The 24,014-nt window shown below is 37.4% G+C and overlaps 3 protein-coding genes across 6 annotated transcripts; 1 reads left to right on the top strand and 2 right to left on the bottom strand.

The window, feature by feature from the left end:
* Positions 1–1,824: 1,824 nt before the first annotated feature.
* On the top strand, positions 1,825–3,192 carry LOC110908647 (geranylgeranyl pyrophosphate synthase, chloroplastic). The gene has a single exon (XM_022153597.2). It carries the CDS (start codon positions 1,976–1,978, stop codon positions 3,044–3,046), a length of 1,071 nt encoding a protein of 356 aa, XP_022009289.1. The 5' UTR covers positions 1,825–1,975; the 3' UTR covers positions 3,047–3,192.
* An 8-nt stretch (positions 3,193–3,200) lies between these two features.
* LOC110908646 (methyltransferase-like protein 2) lies at positions 3,201–8,833 on the bottom strand. The gene is made up of 9 exons (XM_022153596.2): positions 8,486–8,833; positions 7,110–7,320; positions 6,844–6,983; positions 6,595–6,628; positions 4,645–4,720; positions 4,146–4,326; positions 3,849–3,938; positions 3,667–3,766; positions 3,201–3,591 (listed from the first exon to the last, which is right to left on the bottom strand). Exons 1-9 carry the CDS (start codon positions 8,759–8,761, stop codon positions 3,446–3,448), a joined length of 1,254 nt encoding a protein of 417 aa, XP_022009288.1. The 5' UTR covers positions 8,762–8,833; the 3' UTR covers positions 3,201–3,445.
* A 2,747-nt stretch (positions 8,834–11,580) lies between these two features.
* LOC118481311 (protein DA1-like) lies at positions 11,581–22,655 on the bottom strand. Of its 4 annotated transcripts, none has more exons than XM_035976729.1 (12): positions 22,366–22,655; positions 16,736–16,897; positions 16,083–16,212; positions 15,617–15,824; positions 14,855–14,975; positions 14,655–14,738; positions 14,096–14,215; positions 13,799–14,011; positions 13,049–13,111; positions 12,868–12,986; positions 12,477–12,535; positions 11,581–12,006 (listed from the first exon to the last, which is right to left on the bottom strand). In XM_035976729.1, exons 2-12 carry the CDS (start codon positions 16,853–16,855, stop codon positions 11,720–11,722), a joined length of 1,524 nt encoding a protein of 507 aa, XP_035832622.1. In that variant the 5' UTR covers positions 16,856–16,897; positions 22,366–22,655; the 3' UTR covers positions 11,581–11,719. The 4 variants fall into 4 exon arrangements, with proteins under 4 accessions (XP_035832622.1, XP_035832620.1, XP_035832621.1 ...); XM_035976727.1 differs by having other exon boundaries at positions 16,083–16,215; positions 22,366–22,603; XM_035976728.1 differs by having other exon boundaries at positions 16,083–16,215; positions 16,736–16,893; positions 22,366–22,603.
* Between the last annotated feature and the right edge of the window lie 1,359 nt (positions 22,656–24,014).

Raw genomic sequence — 24,014 nt, 5'->3', positions numbered from 1 at the left:
ATTATTGTATTAATAGGTTATTATATTATAATATTATAAAACAACTGTTCATTCAGTTGTATTATTATCATATAATAGTAATAGTAATAGTAATAGTAATAGTAATAATAATAATTGTATTAATCACCTGTATCTTTTGGGTTTCAATATTCCTTTAAAGTTAATTGTTTGTTTTTATTCTCATATATCTAAGTCAAATCAAAATTGAAAGAGTGAATTTGGACATTTAAAAATGTTTTTTTTTTTTTTTTTTTCCAGAAAAGCCCTTAATTTTTTTTCGCTTTAGGCCTATTTGTTAAGCCAGCCCTGGTTACAAACATTTGCAAGTATTTAGCTGAACCATTTATTAATGCTTTATTTTCTTTTAATAATTTCCTAATTCACAAATTTGTTATTTTTCTATTTCTAACGGTATGCGTATATCCAACAAATAATTACGTGACAGATCTTGAACTGCGTATAGATTCATTTTCACAATCAACGGATATAACTTATGAGAACGTAATTATCTATCAACGTCTCATTCCAAGTGTCACACTATGGGTATATTTGGATTAAGAATCGGTTCAAGGCGCAAAAACCTCTCTTGGGAGCAATGGTGTAGTATGGATATTTCCTATATGAATGTTTAATTTTTTGGTGTGATTGTAACCTGGTGTGAACTAACTATTGTTGATTCTGGTTGAATAAAATTTGTTTGCCTTTCAAAAAAAAATTATTATAATTAACTCTACAAGTAGTACATGTTTTAGGGGTCAAGTTATTCTACAAAGGCTTCTAATTGTAAGAAGTGTAAGAAGGATTTATAGAGTGACAAGTGTCCAATAAGCTAAAACTAAACCCACTACATCACCACCAAAAACCTAAACACCCACCCCCACCCCACCCACCACCACCCAAAAACCTAACCCCCCCCCCCCCCCCCCGCAAATATATATATATATATATATATATATATATATATATACCTCACCAAAAAAACCCCAAAAAACCTACCCCCCCCTCCAAAAAAAAACCTAAAAAAACCTAACTCCCACCCCCCAAAAACCTAAAAAAAAAATCTAAAAAAACATTAAACATCCACCACCACCAAAAACTAAACACCCACCACCACCCAAAAACCTAAACACCCACCCCCCACCCCCTCGGCAAAAAAAAAAAAAAAAAAAAAAAAAAAAAAAAAAAAAAAACTTTTTTTTGGGGGGTGGGTGATGTGGGTGGGGGTGGTGGTTTAGGTTTTTGGTGGTGGTGGATGTTTGTTTAAGGGGTTTTTTTTTTTTTTGTAGTGGGATTTTTTTGTGTAGTGGGTTTTTTTAGGTTATTGGACACTTGTCACTCTATAAATCCTTCTTACACTTCTTAGAATTAGGATCCTTTGTATTTGATCCTAATCCCATGTTTTAGTTATAAAATTAAGGGGGCTGTTTGACAACGTCTGAATGGTTAAGTATTGGAACCAGTAATAGGTCTAAACCATTAAGTGTTGAACCAGTAAGAGGTCTGAACGATTAAGAGCCAGTATAATATTTAACCATTCAGAGGCAAATGTCTAACCAATTAAGATTAGAGGACTTAACCATTTAAACTCTGTACAATGCTTAACCATTCAGAAGCAAATATCTGAACGATTCAGACATCTGCTCGCGACACAAACAGTCTATACCATTAAGTGCTGAACCAGTAAAAAAACTGAACCATTAAAAGTTAAACAAACAACCCAGTAAAATTAGAAAAGTAAATTTATAATTGTTTTACTTCAATCAACACCTAAAAGTAAGATTAAACAACAAAGATAGAGATCATGGTTATCCATCCATCCATCCACTAGGTAAGGCAAGTGGCAGGATGAGGTTACAACATGGATGTCCATAATCCCCCCTTTTTGTGTGGGATTTACACATTCCACCAATGACCACCCCAGATCCCCATTTCTTCTTGTTACAACAACAATCAAATCAAATCCACTTGTTCAACCATGAGACCCATGAGTTTGGTTCATTCATGTTCCATCTTCACCGGATCTTCATTCATCAAAACAACCCCCATTAACAACAAACCCACTTTCAAGATTCACCAAAGACCCACAATTAGATCCACAATTTCTGCAGCAATTGTTGAAGAAGAAGTAGTTGAGTTGCAACAAAAACCCAAACCCACTTTCAATTTCAACGCTTACATGTTGGGAAAGGGTAATTCTGTCCATAAAGCTCTTGATGAATCAATTATGATTAAAAACCCACCAACAATACATGAAGCTATGAGGTACTCTTTACTTGCTGGTGGGAAGCGCGTCAGGCCCATTCTCTGTATTGCCGCGTGTGAGCTCGTCGGAGGGGAGGAGGCCACCGCCATGCCGGCGGCCTGTGCGGTGGAGATGATACACACCATGTCTTTGATACATGATGATCTTCCTTGTATGGATAATGATGATTTCCGTAGAGGGAAGCCCACTAATCATAAGGTTTATGGGGAAGACGTTGCCGTTTTGGCAGGCGATTCGCTGCTGGCGTTTGCTTTCGAGTATGTTTCTAGTAGGACGGAAGGCGCATCGCCTGCACGCGTCTTGGCTGCCATCGGGGAGCTCGCCAAGTCGATTGGGACCGAAGGGCTGGTGGCAGGGCAAGTGGTGGATATTGCTTCAACCGGGGGCCAAGATATCGGATTGGATCAGCTAGAGTTTATACACATACATAAAACCGCAGCATTGTTGGAGGCTTCTGTTGTGTTGGGAGCTATCTTGGGTGGTGGGAGTGATGCGCAGGTGGAGAAGCTGAGGACATTCGCGCGGTGCATCGGGTTGTTGTTTCAGGTGGTGGATGATATACTTGATGTGACCAAGTCGTCCGAGGAATTGGGGAAAACCGCAGGGAAAGATTTGTTGGTGGATAAGACGACATATCCGAAACTGCTTGGGTTGGACAAGTCGAGGCAGTTTGCGGAGGAGTTGCTGGCGGAGGCTAAACAGCAGCTGGAGGAGTTTGAATCGCAGGCGGCGGTGGCGCCGTTGTTGGCTCTGGCGGAGTATATAGCTTACCGCCAGAACTAATGTTGTTGTATTGTAACCTAGGTTGCTGTTGTCATCAATTTGATTCATACCTGTTTGATGATGTAAGATTAATTGACTTGAAGAAACAGGAGGCAAATTAGATTTTTCTTTTGATTGCAATATACCACCTATATTATCATTCTGAAGCTGTTTGTTTAGTTATAAAATATAAAAGCTTTGATTTTATTCAACAAATGACAAAAACATAATCAAGAAACACAAGGTTGGGTAACGGGTCACAGGTTCAGGGTCATTTTTAGTTGAGTCGGGTCAGTATGGTTGGCCCGCCAAATCGACCTATTCATAAGTAAAAGTACTTGGGTGCAAATATCTGTGACCATGATCAAGGCGCGGCTGTGTGAGTAGGTCATGGTGGTCTAACAATGTTAAAAGCCTTGTTTATGGGTCTTTTCTCGAAAAGTATCTTGAATCTTGAAATCGAAGTGGTTCGTTCCCCCAGGATGTCCATCCACCTAACAACTCTCGAGCGAACAGTTCAAGGCAACGAGCGGGTTCTAAGCCTGGTATGTACTCACGCAGCATCTCTAATAACAAGCGTTGGATCAGAATTCAGAAAAATGATGTTATGGCAATATAAACACCTTTAAGAGCGTATATACCTCCAACCGGGGGCTTCCTTGAGTAATCTCCAGGGATGCTGATGAACACTTGACAATCTGGAATGGATTTTAGTTTTGACAAATACTCGGAATCTTCATCCTGTATCACATATAAATATAACAAATTTAAAAAAAAAAAAGTGAAACATAGATTATTATAAAACATGTTATCGCTCCTTCACCTTTCCATAGCAGTAACCAAGGATAAGGCATTCATATGGCCTATGATGAAAGAGATCCAATTCACTTATCAAAGAACCGTCTGCTTTAACCTGTAATAGTCATGACAGGCCTTGGGTCAATCCTTTCATTTCATAATAATCAGAGAAACTGCAGGCAGCCCTAAATCACTTGTAACCATTTAGGTCTCCGCAACCAAAATGATCTAATACCAGACCCTCCCAATTTGCCGGGATTACTTGAAAGGACTGTTAATACAAGAAAACATAAAAATATGTAAAAGATGAAGGACAAATCACCTTCAACCAATAATGAGTTGCCATGTACTCGACTCCCCATTTAGGGAACAGATCTTTTTCGACAAATATCCGCAGTTTCTCCTTATTGGTTACCCACAGAGCTACCAACGCCCCCTCGTCTGCATGAGCAAGTCTTTTAATAGGAAGAGACAAGAAGTATCGATTGGGCAAAGTCGGGTACCTAAAATCATGAGAAGCTTGATTTAGCAAAAAACTGCACAATCTTTGTGTAAAGATGTAGAATTAAACATCATTAAACTAGAGATTTTCATATATCCCCTCAAAACATGGCCTAGTATCACGTTATTTACCCAATAAAAAATCATAATACCAAATATACCCATTCTCAACTGTTTTGTATATGTTTCTTCTGTGCTGACCATAGGCTTTCAGATAATTATAATTTAGCCAGGCCAACTTGTTTAAGATGTACAAGAACTCAGCCATTTATATAACTAGTTATGCACCCTTTGATTAAGGTTAGCATGAATACACCTACTTCGATTTTTGGTTAGCACTGCCATTCTCCCAGGGTGGATCAATCACAATAAGATTGAATCCACATTCATGTTTCCCTGCAATGATGTTTCAAAGATTCATGTTATATACAAATAAGATAGGCAGATGGCTAGTAAAATATGAATATTGTGATATGTAGAAGAATGATATAGCCAACTCATAACAATTAAACTACAGGTGTTCATGGTCTAGTTCGACAGGTTTTGACAAAAATTTTCGGTTTTGAAAAATGATAAAAACAAACCACCCAGTTTTGACGTTTGGGCTACGGCGGTCTAAATCAATTTTATTTTATTTTATTTTTTTTTTCAAAATTGTTAGTTTGTATAAGATATTTTAAAATGGTTCACGAATACAATACTTATATATTAATTGCATATTTCAAAATTAAACAAAAAAGGTCATACAGCTTGTTCAGTTTCCACGACTGGTTCCAAGTTCCAACCCATCTGTCAGACTGTTAAACAGCCTAAACCGAATCATATAAATCTCTAACCGGCCGAACTGCCGACTAGCTTTGAACAGTGGCGGATCCAGAAATTTTTTCCAAGGGGTTCACTTTTTTTAATGCTCCAAATTCACATGTCCGAACATAAAAAAATTCGGGTCGGTTCGACGGTTCGGGTCGGGTAACATTCATCTCATAAGCAGCCTGTATTATTTTTTTATAAACAAAAATCTAGTACATGTACCGATCATCTAACAATTGTGCATAATGTCGGGCTAATCCATTTTCTTCATACCATCATGCTAACACACCTACACACTTGCGTACTCGCACACCTGTACACTTGCAATTGTGTAGGGTTGAATGATCTGGTCATGAACAAGCAGCCTATGCTAATGTACTATTGTACAACCTTTGATTTTGTTAAGCATCAACAATACCAATAGGTTATTTTACTTATGTATTTTTAACAATACATTAATTCTCCTTTTACATCAATTTTCTATGCATTATAAGCAAGATACTGCAATACATATATCTGTTGCTTTTGAACCTTAAGCAGCAAGTGTATAAGCACTCACAAATTTGATGAATAAAAACTTAAGAATACATCTTTCTATGCAGTTAAACTACAAGAAGAAATAGACATACTCCTATAAAAAATTGGCAAAATAATAAAGATTCATAGGCGGATTCAATAAGCAACAAAAAACTAATTTTTTTATTCCTTGAACAAGTTAATATGAATATGAATATGGATATCGAATGCTACATCAAATTGAATGTCAAAATCAACAATTTTTACCTAGAAATTAATTTGAATGCCAAAACAAACGTGTAAATCAACAAACTAAAAGATAAAATCAACAACTTATACTCTTATAGAGTTTAAACGAACCTGGAGGAGTGAAGGGCCGAAGAGAGTGAGTAAGTGAGGGACTGAGGGAAGGCCGGAGGGGCTACGTGACTGAGCCGTTGAGGCTGGAGTGGCTCTGGCAAGTGCTTTTGTGACGATTGGATGAGTGGTAGGACTGATCTGGAGCGGCCGCTGTGTTTAGTGTGTGTTCTGTTCGTGTTTGGGTTTGAGGGTAAACAGAAAAGGGGAAAACTAAACCCTAATGTTTTTTGAGTTTAAAAAAAACGAGAAAAAAGGTATTTACCCGACTCGAACTCGGGATCTCTAGGTTAGGCAGCGCGCATAGTTACCGCCAGACCAATCCATAACTTTATTTATAAGGTTCCCTTTCAAAATATTAAAGGGTTCCTTTAGAAGTTTCTTAATGATTTAACACTATAAGATACGAACTGAACGGGTTCCTGGGAACCCCCTAAAATGCTATAGATCCGCCCCTGGCTTTGATTTGGGTGGTTCGATCTGTTTTAATGGTTTATGAACACCTTTAAATTAAACCATATCTGACACATCAATCCAGTCATGACTAGCTCGTAAATTAAATGTAGGTTTTGTTTATCAAACATTACCAGGGATTAGGCCATGAATCTGCTTCAAATCAGACTTCCACATGTGAACCAATCAAACATATGAAGACTGTAAGCCAAACAGAATAAACTCAAGTATTCACGCAAGTTTAATAGTTACAATAATGCAACTTTAAAGGAAAATCAAAACACGCAACGATAAATTACAAAATCTCTTGCATTAATTTATAGACCATTTTCTTAATGAGCAATAACATATTGTTTAATAGATAAGATACATAATAAGCATACCATGTAGAAGGAACTGTGTTTGGGTATTATGTATCTGCGATTCATAAAATCGGCCTCCATGTCACTGTCGGTCTCATTAGAAACCAAGCTCCCGAATGCCGGAACATTCTTTTTTTCACAGTTTTGAAGAGATGTGCAATCTGTGAAGCCAAATAAACAAGAACCCTAACATGATGGTATTTTTATAATCTAATCAAAGGTTCAAGCAATGTACAAAACATTTAACAAAGCAACACTGATATGATTATTGGTGAAATTATAATCACCTGCAGTGAGCCTATAATCCGGATTAAGATGCAAAGAAATCTCAAACAACGGTGCCTGCCATACACTCCCAAGCTCAACAAACGACTGTTCGTCGCCTGCCACCGTTGATTTTGGCTCAAACTTTCCCATTCTCAATTTCCCCAAACTTGGAAAAAGGTCATCAGCTCTTAGCAAACATTCGTGAGCATTCATCAGCAAAGGTTTCACCCTCTGCAGCAAATACGCACACAATTTCACACCGCACTCCATATTTAAAAAAGTGCGCCAGAGGCACACCTAGGCGACCTCGGGTGCAGATATTTTTGCTTCAGCTTAGATAAAACAAGAGAAATACATGAAGCGCAGGGGAGGCACGCTTTTTCTAGTAAAAATGTGACCCTGAGGCATGTATATCCCATATTTAGTGCAACAGGTTGTTGTGCAGCATGTTTTCAGGTTATACATGTATGTATTTTCAACACTAAAACATATATAAAGCTTATTTGTGTCTAAATGTATATAGACAAAAGATCAAATACAAATAATTTTAACGTAAGAACTGAAGGTTTTGCTGAAAAAACACAGTGGCATTTTCGTAATTATTAGTAATTATCAAAATTACTCTACAAATGATCCTGTAGAGTAATTTTGTTAAATGTTCCTGTTAGAGTAATTTTTTGATCAAAATTACTCTACAGAAACATTTTACAAAATTAAATTACTCTACAGAAACATTTTACAAAATTACTCTACAAGATCAAAATTACTTTACAGGATCATTTGTAATTTGTAGAGTAATTTTGATAATTACCCTACCAGCAAATATTTACGAAAATGTCACCGTGTTTTTTTTTGCCTTTTTTAAGCTATTCGTACGTTTAGGGGATACGGTGTGGAGCAAATGTGTGTCGGTAAACCAAGTTTACCGAAATGGCAAACCATTGCCAACCAAATTTACCGATCAAATGTGGTTTCATGCAGTGAAGCTTTACCGCTGCGGGAAAGGAGAAAGGAAAGAGAGAGGGGGTATGGGGTGGGGTCCATTCCAATCTCAACCAATCACACCTTTTTCCTTTTTTTTTTTAAAATAGTTTACCACTTCACCAAGTGTTTAAACCATTGCCAACATTTTTCACCAAAGTTTAAACACTTTTGCCTAATTGACATGGCGCGCTCTCATTGGTCGGTTTTTTGGTTTGCCACTTTAAAGTGTTTAACCACTCCTTATACCCTTAGTACATTAAAGTTATTTGTACGGAAACTTTACTCAATATAATAATCCTCTATTTTAGACCTAAAAACGGAAACTACATTACAGTAATTATAATAAAATATTCCTAAGCAGATAATGAATGGAATTATCCTAAAAGTAATTAGCAATCGGTGAAATGATTACCTGATGACGTTCATCGGCAGCTTGTTCTCTTTGATTAAGCTCTTTTTGTTTTCGTTTTCGTTTTCGTTTTGTTTGATTTTGTGAAACCCTGGGATTGGGTTGGAAGAAACGAGAGTAGTAAGAAGAGGGTGTAACCCTAAAATGCGAGTATGAGAGGTTAAGAAGACGAACTGGATCCACGAATACTACGGCGTTTGAACCTTGGAAACGGTATATTCCAGACTTCATGAACCTTGATAGCTTCTGGTTATTATTTGTGACAGCTTCTGTCGTCATCGGAGTTTTCAGTTTTCAGCTTCAGTTTGATTTGATTTGATGGCCGGTCTGCTTTTTATTTCTGAAGTAGTTGATGTGAGGGGCGATGGGAGTAATTCTCAATCAATTAAAAAAATACAATTATAATTTTGCTAGGGGAAAACTAAAACAATGATAACATCGTAATTTTTGACTCAGGGTAAAAATGTAATTTTTTAGGACTAATAAGCGAGTGTTAGACAGCTCTTTGACACGAAAAAAAAATTAAAAGGAGTAAACCAATTAAAACAAAAAAAATTTATAGTCTTGCTAAAAAAATAAAACGATGGAAAAAGCGTAATTTTGAACCGAGGACGAGATGATAATTTTAATTCAGGGATGAAATCGTAAATTAAAAGGACCAATGGGGGAGTGTTAGGCACCTGCCGGCATGACTGCAAATTTACACTGGGAGCAAAATTGTAATTTAACCCGGAAAACAAACAAAAAACGATGGAGAAAATGTAAATTTAAGTTGGGGGAAAAATCATAATTTGGCTGTGAGAAAAAAAAAACTAATGGCAAAACTATAAATTTAAACAGGGCAAAATCGTAATTTTTAACCGAGGGAAAAATTGAAATTTTTAGCTGTGAGCAAAAACGTACATTTATTTTTAAGTTGGGAGTAAAAACATAATTTTGAACTGATGGCAAAATCGTAATTTTAAGGAAAAAAACTAACGGTAAAAGTATAAATTTAAATGGGGCAAAATCGTATTTTTTAACCGAGGGCAAAATCGAAATTTTTAGCTGGGAGCAAAAGTGCAAATTTATTTTTAAGTGGGGGTAAAAACATAATTTTGAAGTGATGACAAAATCGTAATTTTAAGGGAAAAAACTAATGGCAAAAAGTGTAAATTTAAACAGGGCAAAATCGTAATTTTTAACCGAGTGCAAAATCGAAATTTTAGCTGGGAGTAAAAGCGCAAATTTATTTTTAAGTGGGGGCAAAAACATAATTTTGTAATGATGGCAAAATCGTAATTTTAAGGCGGGATAAAATCATTATTTGTTGGGCCAATAAGGGAGTGTCAGGCAGCTGCCTGACACTGTTGACTATGCTGCCCATTTAAACCAATAGGGGGCAGGAACTATTCCCGCCGACACTTTCATTTGTAGTTGTTGAAAACTGCCTGGCACTGTTGACTATGCTGCCCATTTAAACCAATAGGGGGAAGGAACTATTTCCGCCCACACTTTCATTTGTAGTTATTGAAAACTGCCTGACACTGTTGACTATGCTGCCCATTTAAACCAATAGGGGGCAGGAACTATTCCCGCCGACATTTTCATTTGTAGTTGTTGAAAATGTTTTGGCCCAATCAGATTAATTAAGCCCATTCCCCTTTTGACACCGGTTAGTAGATTTTGAAACCGGTTTGGGTGAAACGGGTAACCCTATGATACTTTGTCTAATATGAAACTGAACCAGCGGTTTCAAGCTGAACCCATCATTTATATTCTCAAAAACCGGGACTTGTTTGGGCGAAAACTGGTTTTGACTTTCTTTGAATACAACTGAAATGGTTTGTGCCCAAAAAAGGGGTTTCAAACTGGGTTCGGACTGGAGTTAGAATGAGGCATCAAAATGAGTCCACTCCACTCGATATATATTATTAATTCTAAGAGGCTTGTGGTAGCAGGGATCAAAGTAGAAATAGAATCAAGTGGTGATGGTGTTGCAGCAGCGATGGCTAATAACTTTAGTTATGGCTTTTATGTTTGAGTGAAGTTGATCCAGTTCATGTCGATATTAAGGAGCACAAACGATCTTTGTTGAGGCTGGAAAACTAATGCCATCTTCACTCAATAATGTGATTAAAAGCATTCAGACTCACAAGCATTCAAACATGACGATGACGATGATTAATCGCTTAGCCAAGTTTAATTAACATTAATACGGCTTAGGGAACTAATGCAACCGTGGGGTCTAAAACGAAGACAACTTCAATGTTGAATGCATCCATAACAGCCAACTTTAGTGTTCCAAAACCACCTTTATTGCCTACACCGACATGTAGTACTATCCTGGTTATTTGTGATCATGATGATGATGATACCGACCCAAGTGAAAGAGGAAGATTTGGTGAGAGTTAATTCAAGAACCTCAAATCTCATTGAATGCTATAACCGTGGTTACATCTTTTTCGACTATGAAACCAATGACAGAAGGGTTTTATCCTACGGGTCAAAAAGATATTATAGTAAAAATGACATAAAAGTGTCCTTACTGCTCTTAGGCTGCATGGGTGCCGATCTATAGGGTCCGACTGAGATCCAATTTTCTTAAGAATTTCTCGTATTACAAGTAACACAAGCTATGTCATCCGCTTATCATCCTCCAGCGGATGGATAGACGAATATCTTAAATAGGTGTCTTGAAACATACTTTATATCATTGGTACCGGATGCATTCATCTATCCACATGTAACCAACCCTTCCAAGCCTTGTATGGTGTTCCTCCTCCACTTCGTATTCATGACACAAGTGAATCTGCAGTGGAAGACCGAGGTCCTCAAATAGTCTCTTCATCCGTATGAAACAGTTGGCATAAGCCAAAACATGTGAGCGAGATTCCCAAGTATGATCATGGGTCTATGTAACGACAACCATATGTGCAACCTTCATTAGAAGATCCAAGTGAATTCCAGCTGTGTTTTCCTCAACTAGATTCTTGAGGACATGAATCCTTTTCTGGGAAGGGAGTATTGTTCCACACTAGAATGATAGATTGGGTAGAAAGTGTCACAATGTGATACTCTAGGGACTATTCTTGTAAAAGTGTAAAAACAATCCGATGGATCTATCAGACAATAATAAGGGATTTTATTATCATAAGACTATATCTACAGGTAGCATACAAATGTAGTTTCTATAGCTTCTGTAATCTTAACAAAAGAATCCATTGAAAAATTATGTAAGCCGATGATCTTCTAAATTTAGAAAGGAAAGCTCCCCGTCAATCCGATGTGTTCCAAGGTCCTTGGAAGTCCATATTTAACTACTGCCTGATGGCCAGCTCTGAAACCGTTTCCGTAAACCGGTGACATGTCAGATTCAATCTGGTGTTTGAAGAATTCTACAAGCTTCTTGTCAAATGGAGATCGTTTCCCTTGTCTTGATAACGTGTTACCACTTGATATAAAGGCTGTTTGTGATCTTAACCACATGTGTGCTAACACTTGACATATTCCTTCTTCAACGTCTAGGCTGAGTGTTCGATAGCCTTGGGGTAAGAAAAATGAAAGAAATTAGATCATTAAAGAAATAGTAAATCAGAATTATGCATTTTTAAAGTATATTTTTGGACAAATTAAGAAGACTTTCAAATTATTCTGATTGACCCATTTGAGGAAAAAAAACACAGCGGAATGAAAATTAAAAAAAAAAAGTAATTTTTCTATCTTAAATCTTCTAACTGAATACGACAAAAAGATATATCGATCACACACTTATGCTCTTTGTAATCATATCAATTACATCGTTTTAATCTAAATTTAGTTAATTGTGAATTATCAAAAAGATTGAGATAATTTCGTCAACTCTTGTCCCAACTTGATCATTTATTTTAGCTAATGTGCTTGAAATATTGTAAGTGATATGATTGATACATCTTTCTGTACAGCCGCATTGACTCCTTTATACATATTTTATCAACTAAAAAAATACAACTTATTTAACTTTTTCAGTGAATACCTTGAAGCCGCAGCCATGCGTGCATCACTTCATGAGCTAAAATTGATCCTGTCAACAACCTGCATGCATAACCAAATATATAATTTTTTTTCCAAACGGCAACCAAATATATATAATTAGTGTGTCAAATATGATCACACAACAAATATTATTTAAAAAATAATCCAAATATATAGAATAAAATGACTTAGGAGGTTTAATGCATTAGAAATACACTTCGGCCCACTTTAAGTCCGTGAACCGTTGGAATCATATGATCCATATCCAATAATACTAACTTTTTTATGTGACCCGTTAAAGACAAAAGCATAAGCCATATTAACCAGTAAATGAGTCAAAACTATCACCTCTACATAATCAGAACTTTTATACAATAATTTCTCAACAATACCTAGGAAGCCCGAATAAAATGAGAATCGCTGTAACCTCACAGCGACGTGTCAGCTTATATGGTTCTGTTCTCATGTCTGGGACCCGATTCCCCACCTCATTTCTTGGTCGTCTCAGAACCTGCCCACACATAAGCTTCAGCACATTTAAACAAATTATTCCAAATATGCACACACACGTACCGTGCTGACAGTCTGCTCCTCAGAAAGGCAAAGTCCTCGTGTCTCGGGCATGTGGGAATGACCCTGACAAAAAATAAGTAACACCATCAAACTTTCCGTTCAAGATGCGTACAAAGACCTAGAGGTGGTAAGATGTGCACATTGCGTATTGCTTGCGGGTTGAGAAGTGCCATTGTTAGTACGGATCGAAACGGTTGGTGTCGGTTTGATCAGAAACCATTTATTGTCCATTATTAAGAAAATCGACAAATAACTCGTGCCTTAACAATTATCGCAAAACAATATTTTTACGATAGAGTAAAGTCTACGGATGGTCCCTGTGGTTTACTAGAATTTTGGATATGGTCCCTAGCTTTCCAAAAGTACATGGATGGTCCCTGTGGTTTGCACTTTGTAACGCATTTAGTCCCAGCCATGTCCAAGTTAGGGACTAAATGCGTTACAAAGTGCAAACCACAGGGACCATCTGTGTACTATGAAAAACTAGGGACCAAATCCAAAATTTTGGTAAACCACAGGGACCATGCGTGTACTTTACTCTTTACGATAGTAACCTAAATCTTTGAATAAAGCAATTTAGGAGAATGTATACATTAAAGATTAACTTTGAAAACATTTTCAACATGTTTAACTTGTTCGGCCAATTTGACATATCCCCCCAACCCCATTTTTAGTTTGACCCATTTGAAATCAAACACAAACCCAAATCGACACATTCATGAGTAAATAGAGCAAAAATGATTTCCTTACATTCCTCTCACCATCCATAGCCTCATTAAGTGCTTGTCTCTCGACCAAAAGTAACGGAACGTCTTGTTCCACTTTCATATTTAAGCTTTCATAAAACGCTTGTATATCAAGATATAGTGGTTGACATTCGCTTGTATCCATGACTGAAGAGTCGAGACACTCTAGGCAAAGTTTCCGACCATCATTAAGAGCAGCATAGCTTGTTCCACGTGGCTGAAAATCATTGGCAATCACTTCTAATCTCCGAGTTTAATTATAAATACATATTATACTTGAATAAATTCATTAACATGTTACCTCCATTCGCTCACAACTACAGCACCTAGGAGTCCCATCATGCTCATGAAATGGACAATATTTCTGGGCCCAGAAAGGATGTGCCCGGTATTCAATAAGGCCCGCGGCGTTTGTTGGAATCTGCAAAACCGAATGAGATTTTCAGCAACAACATATAATTCAGAATAAAAAAACAATGAAAAAAGAGAGATAATGTATCCCCGTGATATAAACGATAGGGGTGTGCATGGGTTGGTTTTGGGTTCAAACCGAACTAAAACCGTAATTTAGGTTTTTCAGTTTTAAAAAACACCTCGGTTTTGGTTTTTCAGTTTTACGTATGGGTTATGTTCCATTCTGAGTTGGTTTTACATTTGGGCTTGAAAAAAATTGGCCCAAAATAAATAATTTGGGCCGTAAACTTTTGGCCTAAAATTTTTGTTGACCATTTATGGCCCAAAACAAACTTGAGTCTAAAACTTTTGGTCCAAAATAATGAATATGGGCCATAAATACGAATATGGCCCAAAAACAAACTTGAGTCTAAAACTTTTGCTCACCCCTAATAAATGATACTTACAAAGTGATGGCAAACATCACATTTTGGATGATAGTGCTCCTTGTAGCAAGCTTTGTGATAAGGGTAATTTCCCGACATGGAAAACTACATTAGAAAAAAAAGAGATATCACGAGTTAACATTAGCTTGAAAAAATAAAAAATAAAGGTCAATGTAGCATTACTATGTATTGATGCAATCATATACGACCAACTACAATACCTCATAATCAGCAATTGGTTGGTTACATGCATGACATCTAAAACATTCCGGATGCCAAACTGCGCCCATGCAACTTAAAAATCTTCCATGGCCAATCTCATAATTACAACCAGCACATATCCTACAACAAAAACAAGTCATAAGAAAATCTTGAGGCGGTTACACGCAACTTTTAGCAGTGAAGCTAAAAAAAAATATAGAATTATTCTTTAGCGTAAAGTACACGGATGGTCCCTGTGGTTTACCAAAATTTTGGATTTGGTCCCTAGCTTTCCAAAGGTAGAAGGATGGTCCATGTGGTTTGCACTTTGTAACGCATTTGGTCCCCAGCCAACGAATCTAAAGGTTTCAGCAGGTCCAAGTTAGGGGATGAAATGCGTTACAAAGTGCAAACCAGATGGACCATCCATGTGACTTTTGGCAAAGTTGGGAACTAAATGCGTTACTAAGTGCAAGCCACCAGGATCATCCATGTACTTTTGGAAAGCTAGGGACCAAATCCAATATTTTTGGTAAACCACAGGGACCATCCGTGTGCTTCACTCTTATTCTTTATAATAATAAAATTAAAAGCTAAAAAGAACTACTGAGGTGGTAAGTAAATAGCATACTGTGACTTCTGAGTTTACTTATCCTTAATGAGCTAATAACAATGTTTGACCACAAAAATATATATAAAAACAGTTATTCTCAGCAAAAAAAAAAAAAAAAATCTCCATATGTAAACATGGAATTACAATAAAAATAAATAAATCGAATTACCTGAATCCTGTCGAATATGGGAACGGTATAGGTTGATATAGATTCCCATTTCCGTTTACATTTACATGTCCATTCCCATTCACATTTACATTTACATTTCCGTTTCTATTTCTATTTTTGTTTCTATATCTGGATGGAGATTCAATTTTCAGACTTTCTTGTAGAGCCCTTGCGAGCTGTTCATCTTCTTTCAGTTGAGAATCATCACCTACCCAACAAATTTCAAAAGAATGTGTTATATTCGTATTTCATCAGAAAAGTTAGACATCGTATTTAAGAACATGTACTTAAGTATGCGTACACAAGACTAAGAACACAACCGATGAACTAAACTGATCATATTGGTGACTCATGACTAACTGCATGATGTCGAAAACAATATAAACACAAATATGTAAATCTCTATAGTTACACAACAAATATTAACCATGACGGACACATTATGACAGATAATTACATCACTTACTAATCACATGTGACTCTCTCCCTTCTTCTTCTTCGTCTTCTTCTTCTTCTTCTTCTTCTTCTTCTTCTTCTTCTTCTGCAAGTGACATCGCGAGTGCACGATCAATTTCTTCCATCTCAAAATGAGGATCCTGCTAAAGTTTTATCCAAGTAATAAAGTAAGACTGAGTTTCGACAGGTTAATCGTCTATAAACAAGATAGGGCACTAGGTCCTACAGTAGAGGTGCACAAATCAGTTAATTTCAGTAACCACTTCGGATAACCGAACCGGCAGTTATTTTACAATAACAAACCAGTTAATGCTTTAACAGGTTTGTTTCTTTTTTTTACGGTTATTCACTTTAACCGGTTCAGTTAATAACCATGTTTTCCCCTTTTTATCGGTTAACAGGTAAATCGGTTACAAACTGGTTAATAACAAATTACACTCCAAAAAATACGAACCGGCAGTTAAAGTTAACTTCAAAGTGGTTACTAGTTGAACAAATATTAACCGGTTCCAGTTTCGGTTAAGTACCGGTTTATGTGCACCTCTATCCTACGATGGAATACTTGGCAAAGGTCAAACATCGATTTACAAATTATCAACATACAGAAATGTTATAGCAAAGCCTCAAGAAATGAAAGAATACATGGATGAAAGCAAAATTTACCCATGATGTAGACGGATAATTTCCGTTTGACGTGGTATGCTCTTCATATCTCCAGTTATATTCCCCCCCTTCTGAAACTTCATGGTTGGAGCCTTTAAAAATTTTGCTAAGCCAACCCATTTCGAGTAAATATTATCTGTACAGGTTCAAATACAACCCTGCCTGCATAGAATTCATTGTCACATAATGGCGGTAGGTATGATATTTGTTGGGAAATTTTCATATATATATATTTAAAATATTAATCGAGGTTTTTTTTTTATAAAAATTGAATGATTTGTATCATTCCAATCATCAGGGCAAATTACATAAGGAGAGCAGGTAGACGAGTAACAAACTGCGCCGCCATCCCTTTCTGAATACAAAAATGTGTTTGTCCCCTTATTCATGACAACTGTGTCTGCATGCACTACAATGGCAATTCAACTCCTTCATAAAAATCATAATTTATATGTAACATTTGGCCCCTAATAACAACCAATCGAGACAATGTGGGAATTTGCCTTAGGTGTCACATTCTACAAGTACATATCCAGTGCAAAACTTCATCGTTTAGATCAATCATCAATGTAGTTGAGCATGCTTACAGACTAATCTTCACGAGGTTTCCGCAAGGACAGGAGGAAATGCGAGCCAATCTTTCAATAATACATAGATACAAAAAGCAAAGTAAATCATCGTGATTCCTAACCTAGGAACTAATAATTAGTAACAAATACGATGATCTAATGTTTCTCGCCTGTAATAATACTAAAACCTGGTTCAATTCACAAGACAAAAACATCACACATAGTAGTCAAATTCTGAAAAAAAAAACAGTCTGAATTAACTAAAACTAGTCTAAAGCATCCAAAAATGACCTGGAAACAGACTACTACTAAACTAGCCCTAACGGATTGGTCAAAAGCCCTCGGCTGCCTTGCACCTAGGCCGAATGCAATGCACTTTGCGGGACCACCTATTAATCGACAAACATGTCAGAGAAAAAGTGGCTAGGGTTTTATTATAATGAAAAGTGAACATAAACAAGTAAACATCAAGACTAAATATAGAGAAGCTATCTAGGGTTACTAGCTAAATGGGCGATAAACCCAGTACAAAAGGCCGGCCTTAAGAATTCGTGTACTCTGTTCGAGCTCGAAAAAACATGCACTTAGGCCTTAACGAAATTGGGTATTGAGCTCACTAAAAGTCTAAACCTAATGCCAACGTGCTAATAACTAATCTAAACCATAATAATAGCTTTATAAGTGGGCCTATTTTGGTGTTTGTACGGGTATACCCTATTAAAAAAATATTTAACATATACATATCGGTTTTTTCATAAAATAACGTGCCCTTCGAAATATCGGCCCTTGGCCGGTGGTCCACCCCGCCCACCCCAAGGCAGGCCATGAAAAAGAGCCAACTAAGTTCATTATGCTAACATCCCCCCTCAAATTCACAACGCAACCACAATAAGCATTGAGAGTTTGTCATACAAGAAACGAAACCGAGACATCAACTGAGCCTTCGTGAAAATATCAACAATTTGCAAGGCTGATGGAACAAATGGAAGCGAGATGGTCCCGAGCTGTAAATGATGACGAGTGAAGTGCAAATCAATCTCAATATGCTTTGTCCGCTCATGAAAAACAGGATTCTTTGCAATCTGCATAGCACCTTTGTTATCACAATGTAGAGGAGTAGGCTGATAAATGTTAACTCCCATATCTACAAGAAGCCAATGCAACCAAACAATTTCAAATGTAGTCACAGCCATAGCACGTCAGTAGTGGATTCACAGTTACCTAATTCGCAGTTCGCTCCAGTACGGGTACGTGGTTCGGGTACGCGATTCGCTAGAGGTGACGTTTTCGGTATGGAGGGGGGTAGGTTCATTTCGGTACGAACCGGTACAGTGTACCATGGAGTCCGGTTCAGTGTACACCAATAAAGCAGAAATTTCAAATTACCAAATTCCAAAATTCAAATTACCAAACATAATGTAAACTAGTGAAGATAGAGGGGGTTAAATGTTTAAATACACAAACTACTCTTATACTTTTTATGTAAAAAACTACAAGTTTTAGTGTTTAAATGTAAACTAGTAAAAATAGAGGGGTTAAATGTTGAAATAACTAAACTTCTTTAAACCCTAAAAAGCCCTAAAACACCTAGCAGCCACTGTCTTCTTCATGTTTTTGTTTTCTACTTCTTCCCTTTCTTCCTGGATTCCGGCTGAAAACAACACTGGCCGTCGGAATTCGGCATATGGAACGCCGAACCTTATCATTCTGGAACACCGAACCTTATCATTCTGGAACGCCGTACCTGAGCAACTCGGATCGCCGGACCTAATCAATTTGGATCGCCGTACCAGGACGTTCCGGATCGGTAGCGAATTGCGATTGGGTACACCACGATCCAATACGTGGATCGTGGGTACCCTAGCGATTTAGGTAACTATGAGTGGATTTACGATCATTAGGATCTCTATCCCAATTAGCATCACTATATGCACGCAACTCTAGAGAAGATGTCGAAGGAAACAAGAGAATTTGAAACTGGGTGCCACGAAGATATCTTAGAATATGAAAAACAACACCTCAATGAACAGAAGTAGGAGCAGTTACAAATTGACTAACCACATGAACAGTATGAGCTATATCCGGGCGAGTAACTGTAAGATAAACCAAACTACCTACCTACAATAGTACGATATAGGCTCGGATTAGATAAAGGGACACCATCAGTAGGAGAATACCGTGCGTTGGTCTCAAGAGGAGTGTCTACCGTTCTATTATCAGTAAGTCATGCCCGCTAAAACAAATCAGATATATATTTTGTCTGAGAAAAAAGGTATCCTTTCTGAGACTGAGTCACCTCAATTCCTTCAAAAAATTAACGTAGCAAGCCCAAATCTTTCATAGCAAAACGGTGAGCCAATCACACTTCAATGACTCAATGCCATCATAATCATCATCTGTAATAATCATATCATCCACATATAAAGATAGAAGCGCATTCAATGCGCTTCGCCCAGAAAAATCGCCTAGGCGCCAAAATCTACCGCTTTTGATAACTATGGATTCAGGTTCAGATATCAGATGTATATTTGCAATAAAGGAAGCAAACGAAGCTGAGTAAGTAGAATAGGCAAAATCTGGTAGCTTGGTGGACTTACATTCACGAGTGGACCTCCTCAGAGGTGGGGTTGTTTCAACAAACGAAGGAGTTGTCTTAGGTGTTGCCGGACCTGAAGTTGTGTCTAGCGATGTATGGGGCCATCAGGTTCTACTAGCTCATCACATTCTACTAGCTCATCAGGTTCAGCAGATACATCAAATATCACAAGAGAATGGGTCAATGTTCAAAGATCCGACTTTGTTACATCATGCAAAATTGATGGAATTGAATAGAAAGGAATATGCTCGAGGAAGATAACATGCCTCGACACACACAAGTTCTTAGTGACAAGACCAAAACAACGATATCCTTTTTGTGCAGTGCCATAACCTCATCACTAGCAACAACAACATCAATTTCTTTGAGTTCATCCAAGACATACATTTCACCTACCCTACGACCGGTCCCAATCACCCTCATAGAACGTGGATCTAGTACAAAACAAACAGATTCAGAAAAGAACACCCAATGACTAGATTTGCACAACTGGCTAACTGAAACAAGGTTTAAAGCAAGACTGGGAATATAATAGACATTAGTGAGAGAAATATGACGAGTAACAATAGATACAACACCCTCTACTGCCATTGATGCGGCACTAGCAGACATAACAGATGCAGGGGAGCCAATATTCAAAGATACAAACGATGACAAATAGGGTGACGTATGATGAGATGCACTAGAATCCAATATCCAAATGGATGAAGGAATACCTGAGGTACTAGCCGAAGACACGCCTGAATTTAGAAACAACCTCAAATGCTCAAAAACCTCAAAAACCTGGTGATTCGAAGCCGGCAATGGAAGAGGACCAAAGTTTCATTCATATTTGAAAAGTGCCGCCGCTGTTGTGTTATCTTGTTAAGCAACAACGGACACCGAGACTTCCAGTGGTTTTTCTCTTTGCAGTATAATTATCCATTTCTGAAAATAATTGAAACCCACCCAAACAGAACAGCTGTACAAATGATAGCAACCAAAACACGAAACCAAATAAAACCAATCAAGTCGAACGAAGTCAAACTTTTTTCGTCCAAAACCATCTTTTCACCCAAACTAACTTTCCTCAAAGAAAAATACAGTAATCCTTCAAACCAACAATTCACCAAATTAACTATTCACTAGACTGACAATTCGCCAAGAAAGTTAAACTTTTCGTTAATACCAAATGCCAAGGTCAAACAATAACCAAGAAAGTCAAACTTTTCGCCAAATCCAACAATTCGCTAGAGATCGACTATTCACCAAAAATGATGAACAAATCTTAAAACCAGTACGACCGCGACACAAATTACAAGAAACAACAAAAGCAACAATGAATGAACTAATAATTTTACGAAAGAAAGATTACCTAGGTTCTGCCAACAAAAAATAACTTGCACACCAAAACTGAAGATGATGTCTAAATATTTTTTAACACCAAGGACCAATAAAATAATTTTTGAAGAAACCAAATGGATAATTCTTCAGCAATTAATTCTTCACAACAATCTATGCAACCAATGTTAAATTCCAACTAACCTGTAGTGCAGTGAACAAGATGCGACAAACCATTATCCTTAAAAAAACAATTAACCTTCATAACGTTCTACCCATGAATCATAAAATCAATAAACTATAGATCGAATACGGCTCTGATGCCATGTTAATCGGAAAACATGTCAGAGAAAAAGCGGCTAGGGTTTTATTATAATGAAAGTGAATACATAAACAAAAGATTATATATAGAGAAGCTATCTAGGGTTAGGGTGAAGGGAGTGGTCACCATTTGGGGAGTTTTACTTATTTTCTAACCAATAATGTCATGCCATGTGAAGTCCCTACTCCACTCCCATTTTGCACTCAGTCACTAGCAATGGTCAAACACATGGAGAGTGGTAAACAATTTAAAAAAAAAAAATGTGATTGGTTGAAAGGGGTTGGGGCCCACCATTAACCTCTCTCTCCCAACTCTTCTCCTCTTCCCCGACTCGGTGAGTACTCACCGCTAAAGCCCCTCCCCGATCACCGATTAATCCCCGGCAACACATCACCATGCGGTAAACTCCCCTCCCCGCTCCCTCCACCCTTACTAGCTAAATGGGCTTAACCATAAACCAGTACAAAAAGAGCCAACATAAGTTTATTATGCTAACACCACCTACATTAAAACAAGTAACTCAACCATGAACATTTTTTTCCCTAAAACAAAAAACATACCCACTTCTCTAACCACCATGCCAATTGCCTAAACCTTATGAAAGTGACAAACTAAAATTTTCATAACCAGTAATCACTGAAGCGGCTTACATCATGATCAAACTCAGTGCTAATTAAAAAAATACAAACACAATTTGATGGCAAGTTATATAATATAATCAAACACCAAAAGAATCCAAAGCAACCAGTGATGACTATTAAAGAAGAAAATACAACAGAACAGAAGAAATCAGTAAAGGCAATCAATAATAAAGTGTTCTTACGATTACAATCGATGATCCTCCTTTAGAATCCCCCAAGTAAGTTACAGTCGAATGATGATGAAGTTTAAAGGAAATTACAAAGGGTTTTGGGGAGAGATTTTGAAGATAAGAAAAGGGTTTAGGTTCGTGATTCTTCAAGATTGATCTGAAGAAGAAGAAGAAGAAATTGAGAATCACGAACCCAACACGCATCAGCTTTTTCCTTTGGGAAAAAGTCTAATCTCACCTTAAATAAATAAATATTATGATTTGTTGGTGGATACCTCCTGTATTTAATTACTTTCATTTTCATTTTGTTCCTAAACAGGAATCTCACTTTAATGAAAAATAGCTTTATTATATATTATCTGATAAAAATCAGTTAATGGTGACAGACAAAGTTATTACTATGTTACCTTTGCGCAATCAAATTGAAACTTTAGAGTGTAGCTGGTCACTATGTATTATTATTATCTAACTAAATGTCCAAAATAATGAAAGTTAATGTTCAAAAAAAAAAAAAAAAAAACTAAATGTCCAACCCGTCGCGATGCGGGGCTAGATTTATACTAATATTCAGCCGGTTGCCATTGAGTTACATCAATTCAGTTGATTACATAAGCTGAAGCAAAACTTATGCCACACACTTTGCTCGTCTAAGAAGAGCTAATGCCATATAGGGGTGTTCAAAAAAATCCAAATCCAAATTATCCGAAAACTCGGATATCCGAATTCCGGATATACGAAAATTCGGATTCAGATTCGAATAGTGATATTCAAAATTTTCGGATATCCGATATCCGAAAATTTAAATAATATAATAATTATATTTATTAAATATATATAACAAATGTTGCTTGAAAACCCTAAATATTATTAAACGCCTTTCTTTTTACTGTGTGCCCACACTGCCCAACAAATCGTGGCTTCTCCATCAATCTTTGTACGCATCGTTCCACAACCGGCTTGTTCGACCACCTTAATTGATGTGTGCAAAATACAACATATAAATTACATCAAACGAAACATAAAACTAACCCTTTTTAGTACTGATGTTGGAAAAAGCGTTTTTCTTCCTTCCTTTTGAATTTACAGGACCAAACGAGCTTAAAAGAACAAAAGGAGCATATAAGCAGCCAAAACCAACATAATACAAAAAGAAGGAATAAACGTGGCATGCCCGACCCCTCGGCAGCATCTCCCAAAGCAAAAACAAGGAAACAGAGCCTGACCACGGGGCTGTGCCCAGCTGGGCATGGGGCGTGGTCAGGAGCTTGCACAACAAGACAAACCTGCAGAAGCTTCTATGCCCACCACGGGGGCGTGCCCAGCTCAACATGGGGCGTGGTCAACTCTAAGATACGCAGAATTTTGATAGTACAACAAAGAGTTGACCACGGGGTCGTGCCCAGGAGACACGGGGTCGTGTGGGGCCCTCTGCTGACACTTGCAACTAATGAAGGAAGAGAAAAGGATGGCCACAGGCCGTGTTGGCTGGACACGGGGCCATGGCCAGGGCTCTGTTCTGGCTATAAAAGGGGGTGCTTGGTTCACTTGAAAGGTCTCCCTTGGCAAACCACTACTCTCCCACTTTACCACCACTCCACCACCACTACAACACCAACACCCACCACCATCCACCATCATCCATCATCTATCTTTAAAGTGTG

Source organism: Helianthus annuus, chromosome 8 (assembly GCF_002127325.2).
Source record: "Helianthus annuus cultivar XRQ/B chromosome 8, HanXRQr2.0-SUNRISE, whole genome shotgun sequence".
In the NCBI taxonomy this organism is placed as follows: Eukaryota; Viridiplantae; Streptophyta; class Magnoliopsida; order Asterales; family Asteraceae; genus Helianthus; species Helianthus annuus.
The sequence above is the reverse complement of the archived record's forward strand: the minus strand, read 5'-3'. Positions and strand labels throughout refer to the sequence as shown.